We start from the raw sequence: 16,887 nt of genomic DNA on the forward strand, positions 1-16,887 counted from the left end.
TGCGTGCCCCTCTGTGCCTCTCCCACGTGTTGCCTATGCTATTCTACTTGCCCTTGTTTTGCATCAGGTTCCCAAAGATTCACACAATCTGTCTGTAAAACTATTACTGTAATTTGTTTGGACCTTTGGTTTTCTTGAAAAATTTCAGTGTTGGAGGTTTAATGTATTTTTCTTCAGGCTCTTGTTCAAGAACTGGATCAGGAGAAAGAGAGACGGTGGAAAGCTGAACAAGCTGAAAAGAAATTGAGAGACTATGTCAAAGAACTGCAGAAACAAGCAAAAGAAGAAAAGAATGTTCAGAGTATAGCAGTGCATACTACTGATAGGTAAAAGCACAGCGTTTGATAGTTTAAGAGAAATAGCATTAACTCACAAGTGCTCATTTACCTCAACAAACTTGAAAAATGTTGCATAGGTAAAGAATCCTAGGACTTGCTTTGCTGATGGATAGCAAAATTCCTATCTGCTACTTTGAAAGTATATTTATTTTTTTTCCTGGCTTCATATGGAGACTGAGGCCCCTAATGAGCTACACAGGTTTGATTCTTTCCTCCCAGACCAAATAACACTTCCCTACTACTTCAGAGTAAACAGTTAAAAATACGGTCTAAGCTGGGTCTGTCTTTAGGGTTTATTGCTGGAATTTTCTTCTTCTGTTTTTGATATCTGTTCCATACTGGAATCTGAAATACTATCAAAGATCATGGGAATGTATTCTTCCATAGTTGTTTGGCTCTGGCTAGGTGCATTCTTCTGTATTATAGACACATGTCTGTGCTTGATAGGAAATCTTCTTGGTCCTTTCTTCAGTTGGGTTATCTGTATTTGTTCTAAAATAATTTTCTGTGTTTCTTTTGGCTCCAAGACCACTCCCCACCTCTAGTTAGGTTATCATTCTGGTATAAATTTGCCTAAAATACCTGTAATATTTCTGAGAATGCCTTTTCTTTTGTTAAACCTGAAAAAAATTCGAATAAGGTATTTCATATCAATACTTTAAAAAATGATTTCCTACTATATTAATTGACAATAACAAATTGTTCTAAATAGCAACCAATATTAAATAGAGTAAGACATAGTTCAGATTGAAAGTAACACTGTTTTCAGGGCCTAGGTTGCCTTCAGGTTAATAGTTTCTTTCTTAGGCTGGAAGCACCAAAACCTGCAGACAATTGTATCTGTGTGTCTTTTTTTTAATGTACAGAAGCATACTTTTACCACAGTGATCCCTGTTTAACATGCTTTGCTTAAAAAAAGCTCATTTAGATCTTTGCTGAATTCATTAAAATTGTTTTGGGATAACCTATTCAATAAGTATAATTAAAAGAGGGGAAAGCACTGATGTTATTCCATTAATACTTAGGTTAAAGGAACTGATGTTGAGGGAAAGAAGTACAAAAACAAAATTGCAGGCTGATGTCCAGCAATTGAAGGATGAGATCGAAAGACTTACTAATGAGTTAAATCAGGCAAGAAATAAAGAACAACAACAACAAAAGGCCCTACAGACCTTAGAAGAAACGTTATCCAAAGTGGAAACACAAAGAGTACAACACCAAGCAACAGAGGTATGTTTTTAGTATTAATTGTGGAAAGGCATCTAGAGAGTGTATAATCACTAATTACCCGTTTAAACATCAGTAGTCTGACTTCTTGATCATAGCATTACCATGAAATGCATATCTTATTACATGCCTGGTCTTTAAAAATTGAAGGTACTCTAATAAAGCTTGATTATAAGAAACATGTATTTAGTCATTTCTTGACACTGAGACATCGGATTTCATAATAGTATGTACACTAATGATGGTACTTGCCGATTACTAGAAAACATGGGCTTTATGTCCCTGCTCCTCGTCCCCCTCCCCTTCCCCAATAATTAGTTTTCTAAGCACATCAAATCTAGAAAATACAAAACAAAAATCAGTACACATGGAAGTGTCATTGGATTTTATTCTTTTCCCTTCTATAAAGTAGGACACATGCTCTGGATTTGAAAATCCAGACGCACACAAATCCCCAAATGGTAGCATTTTACAGAGAAATCTTGCTGTGCATTGGCCTGGATAATGATAAAAATCATGGGTTTGTTTAATGAAAATACTCAAACAATCCTTGTGTTTTCCCCAGAGGGAACAAATATACAACTTTGAACAAGGCTATTATTGTAGTTGTTAGTCTTATCCTAATCCAAACCTTGAGGAGTAAACCAATTTCAAGAATTGTTCTTCTGATCTTGCCTAGATGAAGCGGATTCAGGAGATAGAACTTAAAGCTTCAGCAAATGAGAGAGAAGTACAGTTACTTCGCATAGCTCTCCGACAACAAAAAGAAAAGGTGCAACAATTACATGAGCTTCTTTCATTAAGAGAGCAAGAGCACAGGTAAGTTCCTTTACAATATTCCAGTTTATATCTGATACTGCAAAACCTAGAGAAGTTTTATTTGTTTGACAGTGTTCTTTGACAGTTGGAATGTGAGCCAAATTACTCATGAAAAGGAACAGAATTGTTTTGAAAAGACTGCACTCTTGTTAAAATTGCATGTGTTCTAACCTTGTCTCCCCATCAGCTCCAAACTAGGGCTACATACAGGCATTACGTTTCTACTGAGAAAATTGCCACCATCTCGATAGAAGCCACAAGCATACAAGCATTCATCAGGTTTCTGTTCATCAGGTTTCTTCTGCAGGAAAAATCCCTCCTGTGGAAAACAGATCTTTCTGTTTCAGTGACAGAGTTCTCTCCTGCAGAAGTGTTTCTGCCACAGGAAGAAGTATCTGTATGCTTCCCTGATTCTCAACTCTTCCCGGGGACTGGGAGAAGTTGAGTGGAAGGGAAATGCTGTCTGCTGTCCTGAAGCCAAGATCACCCCAGTCTGGGAAAGATGCAGGAAGCAACTGCTGTTTGTCGCCTGTGTCCCAGCAGGACTTAAGCAGTAGGGAAAGGCTTTGTAACAAGACAGTCTGTCCCTTAAAGAGGAAACTGAGCCCAATTTAAGAAACCTAGGTGTGGGACATTTGGATAATGAGGGAGTGTCCCACTGGGATCTTAAAACACCAGAGAGAGCAGATAGGCAGCAAACTGTGAGGGAGAAGTTTGCAAAAAGGGAGGAAGCAGCCTGCGAGCTAAACCACTTGCTGCATGGAGGGACCAGGTCACTGTGCTGGAGCCACGACAAAAGGAGTTTGATCCCCTCCCAGTATCTGGGACAGGACAACAGGATTGTGTTTTGTTTCTTTAAAACATTGTTTTATTTAGGCGGACAGGTTGAGGAGCTCTTCAGGGAGCAAAACCCGCCTGCAGGAGCCAGCCACCTAGACAACCCCCTTACAGCCTCTAAAGAGTTACTCTGGTCTGGGAGTAACCACTGTTACTCTCTGCCTCTTCCCCAAATCAGGTACTGCCTGGTTTGAGGAGCATGCTGGGGCTTTGCCTTGGTAGTGCCTCTGCTGTGCTCCTGGAGACTGGGAAGTTGCTCCCCAACCATTTCCCAGATCCTAGTGTGGGGAAAGCATGGGGAGTCTTTCTGCAGCTCCAGTCCCATTGGGCACTGAGAAGAGTGGAGCAGCCAGTGCTCCCCACACCTTTCCCAGACCAGGATTATCCTAGTCTGAGAAAGGTGCAGAGAGCAGGGAAAGGGAGCAGCTACCAGCTGAACACCTATACACTCCCTCTCCTGCCTAGAAAATGTTAATTGTTGCTAGCAATGAATGCCTGTTTGTGACCTATGTGTTAAGAGTGAAATGTCTTGCCACAACTCTTTCACCCGTTAGAGTAGATGAATTTAGTTTGGTTAATGTATTTTATAAGTCTAGGACTTGCATTATTCAATATATTCAGCACATTTGAATAAAAGTACCTGATATTCCTTCCTTGAATGAAAGTGTATTAAAATGTAAAGTGTATGAGTTATATAAATTATATTTCATCCTGCAAAATATATAAAAAAGTTAGCCAACATCCTACAGCATCATACTTCAAGATAGACTGTAACAGAAATGGGATTTTTTGATAGTTGTATTTGGGTAAGCTTTTGTGGGAACCTACATTTTAAAGCAGTGATTTATGTTGATATTTTTTTCAGATTAATTTTGCAGCTACATCAGAAAACTGAATTATGATTTGGTTATGTGGTTACTGATTGCTCATCAGTAATCTTGAATGGTTCACTTTTAGCCCTGAAATTTGATTATAGTTGGTATTTTGGAGGAATGACTGCTGGATGCCCATGTCATAGCCAACTTCTCCTCTTCAGCAGTTAAGGATTGACCCTGGTACCAAGTATTGAGAATATTGGCAAGAAAATGAGCTGGAGAATAGTGCTTGATCCATTCGGTTTTTTAATGCCTGTAATTTAACTCTGTCATTGAGTATTTCTCTTTTCAAGGTCTAATTTAGTTCCTTCCAAATTTCAACAGCATCAGCAATAAAACAGTGACTTCCCTGCACTTTGTTCAAGGCTACAGAAGTAAGCTTCACAATATTCAGCATACATTCCACATTTCTTTTTAAGCCAAAATTCTCAACATTGGGCATGACAATTCCATCTATTTTGTCACAGTTTTGTTCACATTGTCATCAGATTAGGTCAGTTCTCAATATATTACTCAAAACAGTCTACTACTGAGTTCCATCACACGTCTTAGTTTTGTTCCTCTTGCTTTCTTCAGTGCAGCTTCTGCAAAGTGATTCTTACGGAAGAATTTTGCAATTTCAACATTAGCCCTTATTTCTGGAGCACTGAAGTCTTTGGCTAAGAGGTGCATCAAATGAGCACTGCAGCCATATGTTATTTGCTTGGGGCTTTCTTCACTTCTACATTTCTTCTCATCTGTGATATATTTGCAGCGTTGTCTGTGGTGGCTGCGTACTAGACATTTGGATTTTTTCAGTTTATTTTTCTTTTACTGCTGCTTGTTGTAAGTAGTCTGCTGTGTGTGTATTTCCTGATTGTATCAATTGTTTCTGTAAAGTAGTCAGTCCCTTCTGTTGTCACACAAGCACATATTACTGGGTCATTGTGAACATTGCTTCACTCATCAAGACTCAAGTTAACAATTTTCCCCTCTAGTTTTTTTTGCACACTGTTCAGTTTCTTTCTTGTATACTTTATCCAGCAACTTGCCTGCTATATCTGCTCTTTTTGGTGGAATGTATCCTGGTTGTAATGACTAAACCATGTCAATGAAGTGTGTGTTCTCAATCATACAGAAAGGAGAGTTTGTTGCATAAACAAACCGAGCAATTTTTGCATCAATTGCCTCTTGCTGTAATCGGCTGGTTCTTATTACAAACTTACCTATGGTTGTTTCTGAATGATGGAGATTTTTTTTTCTTTCTGCAACAGGTGATATATTATGTGACATTTGACTGGTATCATTAGCAAATAACTCTGAAAGTGTAGGCAGTGGTGATGATGTTGAAGATGTATAGTCAGAATCCTGTATGTCAGGGATGGATTCTCCTGAACAAAAGAAGTCAATGCAGTCATTACAGTACTGCTCATTTAGTATGCTCGTTGCACTCAATACAACTTTAGAAGTGACACTGTAAAAGGAAAATCTGCCAATTTCAGCCATTAATTTATATCACAACTGCATTAAAATATAGTTCCGTAAAGTAACAACTATATTTTTGCTCAAACATTTTTATGAGAATTTAGGTAGTCCAGAAGTCTACCCAAAAGATATGGATAGGGAAGACAGGCAGCCTTTAAGAAAGAAGTATGAAATAAGGAAGTTTACTAACCTGGAGATCCTGCATGTGCAGACATGTTCCATTCATCTTCAAAGCAGCTTCCTCTTAAGAAGGAGGACTTCTCATGATGTTGTTTCATTCTGGCAACTAGGCCTTGCATTTCTTTGTTGCACTGTTTGCATTTTTCACACACATGTGTCTTACCCACAGGTGGAGGAACTTCATTAAAATATTGCCAAAAAGGGTCTCTCTTACAGCCTGGCAAACCTGCTGCCATGGTGGGTTTTCTCTTCTACCATACCATTCCCTCACTAGATTGCAAGTCAGTGGAGAGACTATACTCAGAAACTTATCCCTCAAGACTTCTGGAATATTCTACTCAAAATGTTTCTTTCTTATTTCTACTGCCCCTCCCTCCTTGCATTTATCTCCAGACTCCTCATCCTTGCCCAAATCTACTCCACCCCCAACAATTCTCTATTCATTTAACTACTTGAAACTGCACTTCTAGAGAGAGGTAAGGGCTTGACCTGTGTACACAAACTTGCAGAGAGACAATAGGGCTGATGGGTAGGTAATCAGCAAGGATCCTGGTTTTCTTTGTTTAATAATGACAAATTCTCTGATGAAAACAGAGGTTTTCTGATTAAAAAAACCCAAAGTACATGTTTTTCCATGATTAAAATGAAACACCACTATTTCCATAGGCATCATTTGAATACAATGTTTTATTCATAAGTTTACAATATTAAAGCATGTCGGAACCCTACCAGTGCCTCAATCAGTATAATAAGTTTGTGCCCGTCTCCGCTCGATGATTCGATCCCATGCTGCCTTTGCTTGGGCAGCTGGTCTTGCTCACCAAGGAACCTCATGTAGACCTCATAGGGTTCCTCTGTTACCTTTAGGGTATCCCCCAAACTCGCCCGCCATGATTTGAGATGGTCCTTCAGTGAAGGGGGTCCCCTCTGAGGATGGCTCCAGAGGTGTCACGTGTCCTGGTGGATGTTCACAGGGCTCCAGCCTTCCCTATACCCTGGCCACATGCCAACCTATGAGACAAGCCTCAGGATCTTTTACGGCTAGGCCCTGTTGATGTCTTCCTCAGTTCCCACATGTCCTCTCTCGTGGACAGGTGCCTTGGACTCTGGCCAGACCCGGAGAGTCTGGTGATGCTCTGCCTTTGGAGTTGTCCCTCTTGATGCCCTGCGCATTCTACGACAGATGCTGTCGGTCGTCACCACGTTCTCACGTGGTCTTTCATCTCCAAATGGGGTCTTTAATTCCCCAAATGGTGTGGTGTACTAGGCTAACCTGCTCTAGGCAGGCAACTAAAATAGATCAGACTAAGAAACAAAAACATAGAGCACTCGCCATCAGAAAAATCCATGCCATGGGAACACCCCAACATGAAAGAAAAAGGAATTAAAGGCAAGACCACAAGAGGAACAAGACAAAGAGAAGAAAAAAAAGAGAAGAGGAGCAACCATGGGGAGAATCCCGTGCCCCCTTCGCCCCTAATGCCCCTTGACTAATGCGTCCCCTGGGTCGGGACCCATGCCTTCACCCCAGCTGGGATTTCTCTTATCTTCTCCGGGATCCGCCTCTGCATCCGCCGCCTCTGGCAGGAGCTCCCTCACTGGCTCTTGCCATCACCACTGCCGGCCTCCCTGCCAGCTCCTCTGATCCCCACCAGTCTTTCCCAGCACAGGGATCTCCCGCAGCTGCCACTGCCAGCTACAGCAGCTGGACATGCTCCACCTGGCGGTTCCCTGCCGCTCCTCCAGCACTTGGCGTCCTCTTTCCTGCGCTCTCAGAGCCGGTTTTTATCTTTGCCAGGTGACATCTCTTTGTGACATCACCTGGCTCTAGCTGGAGATGAGCCTGAATTGGCTTCCAGCACTGTTAGCATAACATTTGGTGAAAATAGACTATATATAATATATATATTTTTTTTTTTGCATTGTATTATATTGCAAAGCCTTAATGCTGGTATTAGTAACACCAGTATGCAAATCTGTTGTCATCTGTGCTTGCACTGGCAAATTATGGGGTGTTATAAACAAAAGAATGAAACTTTTTTTATTGAAATGTGTAACAGATTTCTGTTCTTGTTGGTTCTTGCAAACATGTATGTGGCTAACAGAGCAATATTGTAAATAAATATATATTTCTTACTTTACCCTTAGCTCACTGTGTATTTAAAGATACTTTTATAGTAACTTAATGAAGTAACACTGAAAAGGGCTACATTTCTTAATTTAATGTATGTATGATTGTTAACTCCAGGAAAGAGCTGGAAAGCCGAGTTACTCTGAATGGCCCTGAATTTCAAGATGTTCTGTCAAAAGAAATGGCTAAAGAAGAAAAGAGGCATGAACAATGTGTTAAAGAATTTCAGGAGAAAATGAATGTGTTAAACCAACAGTATACGGAGTTAGAAAATGAATTTCGTTTGGCTTTAACTATTGAAGCAAAAAGGTTTAAGGAGGTAAGATTGAGAGTATCTTGTAAAACAAATTCTTTATTGCCCTGGGCTACATGTGTGCTTTCCTGTGGAGTAGACTAATTAGCTACACAGTAAAGCGCCACTGTCTACATGTGTGCCAGTATTAGGGTGCAGTAAACTAAATAACTCTGCTATAAGATTAACTCTGTCAGGGACACTACTGTCTTACGGTGAAGTAATTAACTGTGCTGAAACACGTATGTAGATGGGTGGAGGCTAGACTCGTGGCTGCTGCCTAGCCACACAGATCTGTAGGCTCTTGCCCCAGCAAGCCCCGATGCTGCCACCTGGAGCCTGGGGCTGTGACCCCCCACATATCCCCTGCCAGCCTGGACCTGCTTTGCCCTGGCTCAAATTGCTGCTATTGCGAACGCACGTGTAGATGTTGTGCCTGGGAGTAGTTTACTCCAGTTCAGACAGCTCCAGAGTTTATTTCTTCCCCTTAATTTCACATGTAGATGCACCCCCAGAGAAACACAAAAGTCATGCTTCTATCAAGCTTTTCTTTGTTAAAAAAAAATATTTTTCTTTATAGTCTTCCTTTCAACATATTTATCTAACTAATCATTTGAATCTTAACATAGCAGTTAGCCTTATTCAGGATGGATCAGTTTTATTTGTGCTTTAAATCACTAATGTGTGACCCTTTATTGTACAGAATCTTTGTTTTTATCTTGTTTCTTATTTTTTAATTTATTTTTATAAGAAAAATTGATTTACCATTTATTGGTAACCATAAAAACACATTGATTTGCAAATAAATGTAACTATTGCACAAAGGTTGGCACTTTCTGCTAACTAGGAAGATGTTATTATTTATACACATTTAAAATGCATTTATTCAGATTGAGTACTTGATGACTTTTTGTGTTAGAAAATTGTGAATAATATATTTTTATGTACATGTTAATTTTTTATTCATGATTTGTGCTAACCTGTTTCTGTGCATTCCAATTCCCATACAAATATAGTTTTTTAAAAGTGTCTGTTATTAATTAAATAAAGCTACCTTAAATATGCTGGAGACATGAGAACAAACTTTAGTATATAAAAATGTTTTGCATTTTTAAATTGATTTCATAAATGAAATATGTACCATCACTAATTAATGAATTATAACTATTCTAGTCAACACATTCTTCCAGCTTTAGAATGGATAGATCTTGTCCTGTTGTATACCACTCATAAAGGAGGGAGGAGTGGGTACTATTGTCTGTTTTCAACTACCTAAGTCCTCAATTTTCAGTAAACTAGTCCTTGAACTGAAGTAATCAAATAATTGAAAGTTTTTCTGTATTTGTAGTCCAAATCTGGGTAATGCTGCAATAAATATTGGTTCTTGGTGCCTGTCAGTCCTTTTATTTAAATTTTAGGCAGCAAATGGGTACTGCCTGATGTTGTTTTGTTAAGTAATTTAAATTATTCTAATAGATTATCATACGACAGACAACAGCCTAAACTATTTAAGTTTATTTTTTACACAAATACAATTGCACACATTTTAAATATTTTTTTTTAAATCTATATTTATCCAAACTAGCCTTAACTAGTTTAACTCTGGAGTTCTTATTTCAACATTTTCATTTGGTTAGTGTGACTTAGAGCCATGTATTCATACTTTGACAAAGGGAAAACTAACTTCAGGTATAATAATTTTTTATTAAGAATAGATGGTATTGATATCACTTGTTTACTGCTAAATTAGATTCTCTTCTGCCTCACAAATATATATGTGTGTGTGTGTGTGTGTGTGTGTATGGACTAATCTTTTTATCGTTTTTATTTTCTTCATAAGGTTAATTTTTATTTTACGTATGTGTTTTATTACTTTGTTTTATCTTACACAAATATAGGTTAAGGAAAGCTTTGAGAATGTTGCTGCTGGGCTAGCAGAATATAAGCAGGTCCTTTTTCAGTCTCAGCAAAAGGAAAAGCAATCAGCTACTCTGATTCAAGAGCTAACATCCATGGTGAAAGAACAGAAAGCAAGAATTACACAAGTAGTTCAATCAAAACAAGAAATAGTAGGAAATCTAAAGGTATCTGTTTAGAAACATTCTAACTGTTGTTGTATGTTTTGTATAGATAAAAAATTGTAACACTAAAAAATTCCCAAGGAAGATATTTTGATTTAAGTTAAAGACATGCTTTATCACTTTTGGGGTCAGTATTAATGTCCATAGCAACCTCCGTTTTCATATTTTACTCCTGAGACACTTTCAGGCTTCTGAATTCCACAGTAACCAAAATCAAGATTGTCATTTATTTCTTTATAAGTTTGTATTAGTAATTTGCACTGAACTATTAGAAACTAGATATCACTAAGCACTTAATATTATCTGTAAATATTATTTATATGCCTGTAAACTCAGACAGGCGACAGTATTTTAGCTGCAGAACAGTAATTGTAAATAATAACCATACGTAAATTATGTTTAAACATTGTAGCCATATTATAATCACAATACTTCTGGGAATATATAAATTAGTATAATTATGGTGAATTTCTAATGAATCCAAAGTGACTGCATAGCATAAAAATATTAACCACTATGTAGCACAGTTTTTTCTACTATATTATTTTGTTTAGGCTACAGAATTCTAATTGCCATAAATACACATTAAAACATTAGGAATAAATGATTGCTTCCCAACTGTTGTAGCTGTTAAATGAGACACAGTCCAACTGTTATGGACTTTATCTTATCTTTTACCAAAAGGCCAGTGGAAAATATCCATGTGAATAAAATGTGAAAATCCTGTTCTGTATTACTGGTAAAATATGCCCATTTTTATCAGGAAAAAACCTTGAGCGTAAACAAAATTTTCAGTTAAAACTGAAAAACTACCTCAGTATAATAATGATGGTGGGGTAAAGTTGCGCACCAGCCCCAGGCACCAATTTGGAGGGAGTGCCAGAATAGCAGTCCCCAGGGAGTCTGCATCACAGTTGCAGCAGCTTTGCACCCCACCTTCCCACCAGTCTCCTATCCACGGCACTGAAAATATCATGTATATGTCTGGATTAGCTGAATTGAATACATGTAAATACTAATTTCCTAGTAAAGTGTTTTGTAACTAATTCCTGAATGCTTGTCTTACATAATGTAACTAACTACACATTCTGTTATTTTATGCATAGAATAGAATCCAGACACTTGAGGCTTTGGCTGAGGAGGACAAACATAAGTCTGTTCAAATTGAACTCTTGAAACAGGAAAAATCAAAACTTAGTTCTCAACTGACAGCTCAGGAATCTGTAATTGATGGATTAAGAATGGAAAGGAAAATATGGGGACAAGAGTTGGCACAGCAAGGTAAAATTCAATGTCTTTGTGTTGTGCTGTAATAGGTCATAGATAAAGATCAATTAAATAGATCTGTTTCACTTGAATGTCCTCACTGACCAATCAGTACTCTGAGGTCCCACTGAGATGAGAAATATTTAAGCATAATGCCCTGATATTTTATTCAGCACAGAAGAGGACTTATGATATTAAAAAGTAGTAATTGAGCTGCTGCTACATGGGTAAATAATTGAGAGTAGTCTTTTCTCCTTTAAATGTTTGTTTATATGTGCGTTCCACTGAATATAAATGCACCTCGTGTTTGAGCTTGAAGACTTTTGACTAGTCGTACCATCACAGTATGCATGTTGTAGTAGTAGTGCTTTCAGTTGACTGAATAAAGGGGTATACATAGCTCTCCTTCCCCATTTCATCTCCTTCATCATCTTGAGAGAGCTTTTTTCTACTCTTTTCAATAGCCTATATTGGGACTGGGTTCCTGCTTATTGGCTTTACCAAAATCACTTGTAGCATCCACCTGACACTAAAGCTGTGAATGCCTCCTTTGCATTCAGTTTCCTGCCATCCCCTTTTCGATGAATTCTTAAAATATCTTAATACAAGTTGCAGTGGGGAAAAAAAGCAATGGTAGTGTCACTGCTCTTATTTGGTATTATCCAGTGGTGGAGAAGACTTGGTGCAATATTGGAGCCAAAGCCAGAACTTGAGTAGAACCCAGAGCAGCAGTGGCCAACCTGTAGCTGATGTGCCACAAGGGAAGCCCTGATCCTCCCTGAGTGCTGCTCTGATCTCTGTCCTACCTGATGAGTTTGTGCCTTTGGGCACTGGAATGGAAGCAGGGGTGCTCAAACCTTCACCTGTAGTGGAGTAGAGCAGGGGTCGAATGCTGCTGTCAGAGTTGTCACTTCCTCAAGAGTCAAGTTAACTCTTCCCTTACCCAACAACTACTGCAGTTTTAAATGGTGATTGAGGATCCAAAGCCCTGAATTTGGCAGTGGCTACAGGGTCAGGGAAGAATTAACCTGGTTTTTGGTGGTGACAGCTTCCCTCACTTTACTCCACATGGTCCATCCCAAAAGTTGGAGCTCCCCTGCCTCCATTCTGGTGGGGTTTTTTTTACTGAGTGCCCAGAGCTTATGTGCCACAAGCAACAACTACCTGTGCCACTTTTGCCACGCGTGCTTGTGGGTTGGCCAACCCTGACCTAGAGGAATGGTGCTTAAAGGACGCTTGTAAAAACAAACACTATCACTTACAGAACATCTAGAGGTGGTACTCTCAAGGAATGCCCCATAGGTATCTTGCTTTCATTGCGTAAAATAAATCCAGCATTTGCCATATTAAAACAACTTTAATCCTATGGCCAGAAGCTTTATCATAGAGCAGGCAGGGGGGGACCAGAAATGGTCCTCTAATGCTCCTGTTCTGAGCAATATACATTTCGTAAGGCATGATCGAAGTACAGGTCAAAGTGCAGTCATCTTTATTTTATTTTAGCCACATTGCATAATATCTGCTTTCAATCTTGTGACCTCCAAAGTGAAAATCACAGAAGCAGGCGTCCTTGAACATGACTAATATTGAATCAAAATGATATTTTCTTTTGACATCTTTCTTGTTCTATTTCATGTAACTTTGTGTGTATAGATTTGTACACACTTAGCTCCATCTTGTGGGCTCTTTAATATTGCTTAGCTCTCTAAGCATTATTTTTAATATATATTATAAGAGTAAAAAAGATTAGACAACTGTTTAATATTATTAAACTACAACTATTACAAAACATTACTTAATTACAATTAAATACTTGCATCTTGTTCTATGTGGGTCTCGGGCCTGCTGCCAAGAAATGTTAGGTTTTCTAAGCTTCATTTGAAAATTACTTCAAGATACGCAGTGCTGTAATGCTGATATTTGTATCCAGGAGCTTCTCTTGCCCAAGACCGTGGAAAACTGGAAGCAAAAATTGAAGTTTTAACTAACGAGATTGAGGGCTTGAGGAAAAAAAATGAACGTGACAGTGACACTCTAAAAATTAAGACCAAAATAATTGAAGATCAGACAGAAACAATTAGGAAATTAAAAGAGGTAAGTGGTGTATATGTATGAGCATAAAGAAGGTAGATAAAAGACTCTTGAGTGGGAGTCATGATTTGAGTAAAAGCTAGAGAGTGGTGCTATTCCTATCTATGGGCTGATCACTCTTGTTAAAGTCATTGACAACAATTTCACTGACTTCACTTGAAGCAGTAAGTAGCAGGCTTGATCTGAAATAATAAGTAAAATTTAAGGGAATTCTGTTGAAGCACAACATAGTGTAGTTGTAGATGATCTAATTGGCTTCAAATTTTGCAGTCAAGTGTAATTTTCTCATTTTGTTACTGTTGTATATGAATCTTGTAGGGTTAAAGCAAGGCTTTATAATGCTAAAAGTAAGGCCATTTCTTTGTCTTTTTGCTTTCAACTCTGTCACCACCTCTAACGTCTAAGTACCATCTGCCCCAGCCTCGTCCCCCGCAGCCGCGCCCTCCATAGGGCACTTGTAGAGCGGCCGCTAATATAACAACAACAAAAAATAGCCTCACTTTTAGCATTACAAAACCTTACTTTAACCCTACAAAATTCATATGCAACAGTCCCCCCTTTTCTTTTGCTTGTCAGAGAGTTATACGGGAACAAAGAAATAGTGTCACTTTTAGCATTACAAAGCCTTGCTTTAACTCTACAAGATTCATATACAACAGTACTCAGGAGTGAATATTTACCCACAACTAAATGGATGTTTGCATATTTACATAGGGTTTACGTTTTGATGAAAGCTGTAAATATACTAGTATTACATGGGGCTCAAATATTTAGCTCACTTGAAAGCAAAATTCACAATTTATAAATGAGAGTTTTGTCTAAAATTAAATATGCTAGAATCATAAGGTTAGAAGAGATCTTGAAGGTCATTTAGTCCCACCCTTCACAGGGTGTGTCTGCGCAAGATACTTGACTGCACAGTAGGCTAATCTACTGAGCAGTAAAGCATCACCAAGTAACCTTGCTCATAAATCACTGCGCAGCATTGGTGACACATAGGGGGTGCACGTGCTCTAGTGTAAACTCATTGCCTTGTGTCCTTTAATAGCATGAGAGAACAAATATTCTCTGTCCTCTTTGGTAACTAATAATAATAAATTATCCTTGATATATATTGTCTGTTAATTTAAAGTAGCAGAGTTTAAACTTGTTAATATTGAGCTTTTATTACAATCTTTCCATCAGAGATTGTAACTGATTTATTAATCTGGTTCAGGGGTGCTCAACCTCTGGGCCACAGGCCAAACATGGCCTGTGGAGCCTTGGGATCCAGCTCCCAGGGTTCCCCACAGTATTGCCATTCCTCCTCTCTGCCGAAATCCCAAACCCCACAGGGCAGGTCAGACCTGTGCTACGACCCTCCCCCCACCAGGGTTAGATGGAAGTTAGGTCACCCACCTTTCTTCGACAGCCAGGCTGTGACCCTTCTCCCTAGGACTGGGCTATGCCCCTTTTACCACTCTCCCCCCACCCCCTTGGGGCTTCCCCATGCCTCTTCTCTCCACCTGGCCAGGTTAGGGCTGGGCCACACCCTCTCACCCTGCAGGGCTGGATCAGGATTGGGCCTCATCCCATTCCCACCCCCCCACACAGGGCCAGATTAGGACTGACCTAAATCCCCTCCTACCTCACAGCTAGATTGGGTCTGGCTACCCCCTCCTCTGAGCAGCTAGATAGGGCCCTGCTAGATCCAGCCTGTGGAGGGATTGGGCACTGCCTATCTAACCTGCCAGCCAATAACCAGGCCACTAGTCCAGCCACTCTGAGCACCAGTGGTCTAGTTAAAATTGCTTCTTAAACAAAGCAAACTATAAAGTTGTGAATTTAAATAACTGAATCTTATTTGAAAGAACACAGTTGGGTGCCTTAATCAGTCAGTGCTTTTTTATGGGTGTTTTTTTTAATTAATAAGTCATATAAAGTAACAACATAATTACAAGACTGTTTTATATTGAAAAAATAAATATATATTGTCTTTAAATCTTTAAAGCGTTTGCAGGAAAGAGATGAACAGATCAGAACACAGCATCAAGAAAATGCTGAAATCCAAAAGACTTTTCAGGTACAATTGGATGAAAGAGCTGCACAATTGGAAGAACTATTGGAAAAATTAGACAGGCAAAATGAAAGAAAAGAGGAATTAAAGCAACTGCTAGAAGAAAAAGAAGTAGAACTTGAAGATGTTAGGAAAACGTACAGGTGCTGTATGGAATTAAGAATGTAATGAAATATTGTGCAATATATTAAAAATTAATGTAAGTAGAAGTGCACCGATACATTGGTCCCATATCGGATTGTCACAATATAAGGAAAATTGACAGTATTGTCAATCAGCTTTTTTCGACTGATGTGGTTGATAATGTTGCCACTAAATGCCTGCACAGCTGCAGTGCAGCACACAGGCAGCCAGGAGCACAGCCCAGCACCGTGGCAACAGCTGGGTCTGGCTGGTAAGTCTGTTGTGTGGGAAGGGGCATGGGGAGGGACAGTTTGAAGCCCCAGTGGTGAGGGATGGAGTGGGGCTGGGGCAGGAGCAGGCACTGCACAGCCAGGGTGGGGCACAGGACAGAGCCATGAGCAGCTTGTCTGTCTGGGGGGCACAGGGAGGGGGTGGCGGCTCCCATTGCTGCACACACCCTGGGAAGGCATGGGGGCCACATGCCCCTGGATCTCTGCCCTGGCTGTGCAGTGCCTGCCCCAGCCCTACTCCCTTCCTCACTGTGGGGGCCTCAGTCTGCCCCCCGCGCCCCTTCCCTCTCCCTTTGCCCCACAACAGACTTACCAGTTGGATGCTGCTTTCCAAGCTGCCCAGCTGAATATTAGCAATCAGACAGTATTGGCCAGTTTGGCTTGTTAAAAATCAGCCATGGGTATCAGCCCAAAAAATCTGTATCAGTGCACCCTTAAATTTGGGGTGAGGTGAGCATGCTAGTAGGGAGGGAAAGACTGCAGCAGGACTTGGATAGGTTACAGGGGTGGGCTAACAAAAACAGGATGTGCTTCAATACTGACAAGTGCAGGGTGCTGCACTTGGGCAGTAGTAACCAGCGGCACACTTATAAGATGGGAAACGCCCTTCTTGAGAGCATGGAGGCAGAAAGGGATCTTGGAGTCATTATTGACTCCAAGATGAACATGGGGTGACAATGCGAGGTCATGGCTGGAAGGGGTAACTGCACCTTGTCATGCATCCACAGGTGCATCTCTAGCAGGGACAAGAAGGTGATCCTCCCCCTCTATGCAACACTGGTCAGGCCACAGCTGGAGTACTGTGTCCAGTTCTGTG

At 39.8% G+C, this 16,887-nt stretch overlaps 1 protein-coding gene across 1 annotated transcript in view; it reads left to right on the top strand.

Annotated features, from left to right (window-relative positions):
- The window catches only part of LRRCC1 (leucine rich repeat and coiled-coil centrosomal protein 1), a 59,416-nt gene that overhangs the window by 37,382 nt on the left and 5,147 nt on the right, over positions 1-16,887 (top strand). The window contains exons 9-16 of the mRNA XM_019519294.1: positions 178-326; positions 1,364-1,568; positions 2,245-2,384; positions 7,989-8,190; positions 10,062-10,247; positions 11,351-11,525; positions 13,441-13,604; positions 15,592-15,800. Coding sequence (XP_019374839.1) covers positions 178-326; positions 1,364-1,568; positions 2,245-2,384; positions 7,989-8,190; positions 10,062-10,247; positions 11,351-11,525; positions 13,441-13,604; positions 15,592-15,800 — 1,430 coding nt within the window. The remainder of the gene's footprint in view (positions 1-177; positions 327-1,363; positions 1,569-2,244; positions 2,385-7,988; positions 8,191-10,061; positions 10,248-11,350; positions 11,526-13,440; positions 13,605-15,591; positions 15,801-16,887) is intronic.

This window comes from Gavialis gangeticus, unplaced genomic scaffold (assembly GCF_001723915.1).
Source record: "Gavialis gangeticus isolate Ggan-Ray unplaced genomic scaffold, GavGan_comp1, whole genome shotgun sequence".
Lineage (NCBI taxonomy): Eukaryota > Metazoa > Chordata > Crocodylia > Gavialidae > Gavialis > Gavialis gangeticus.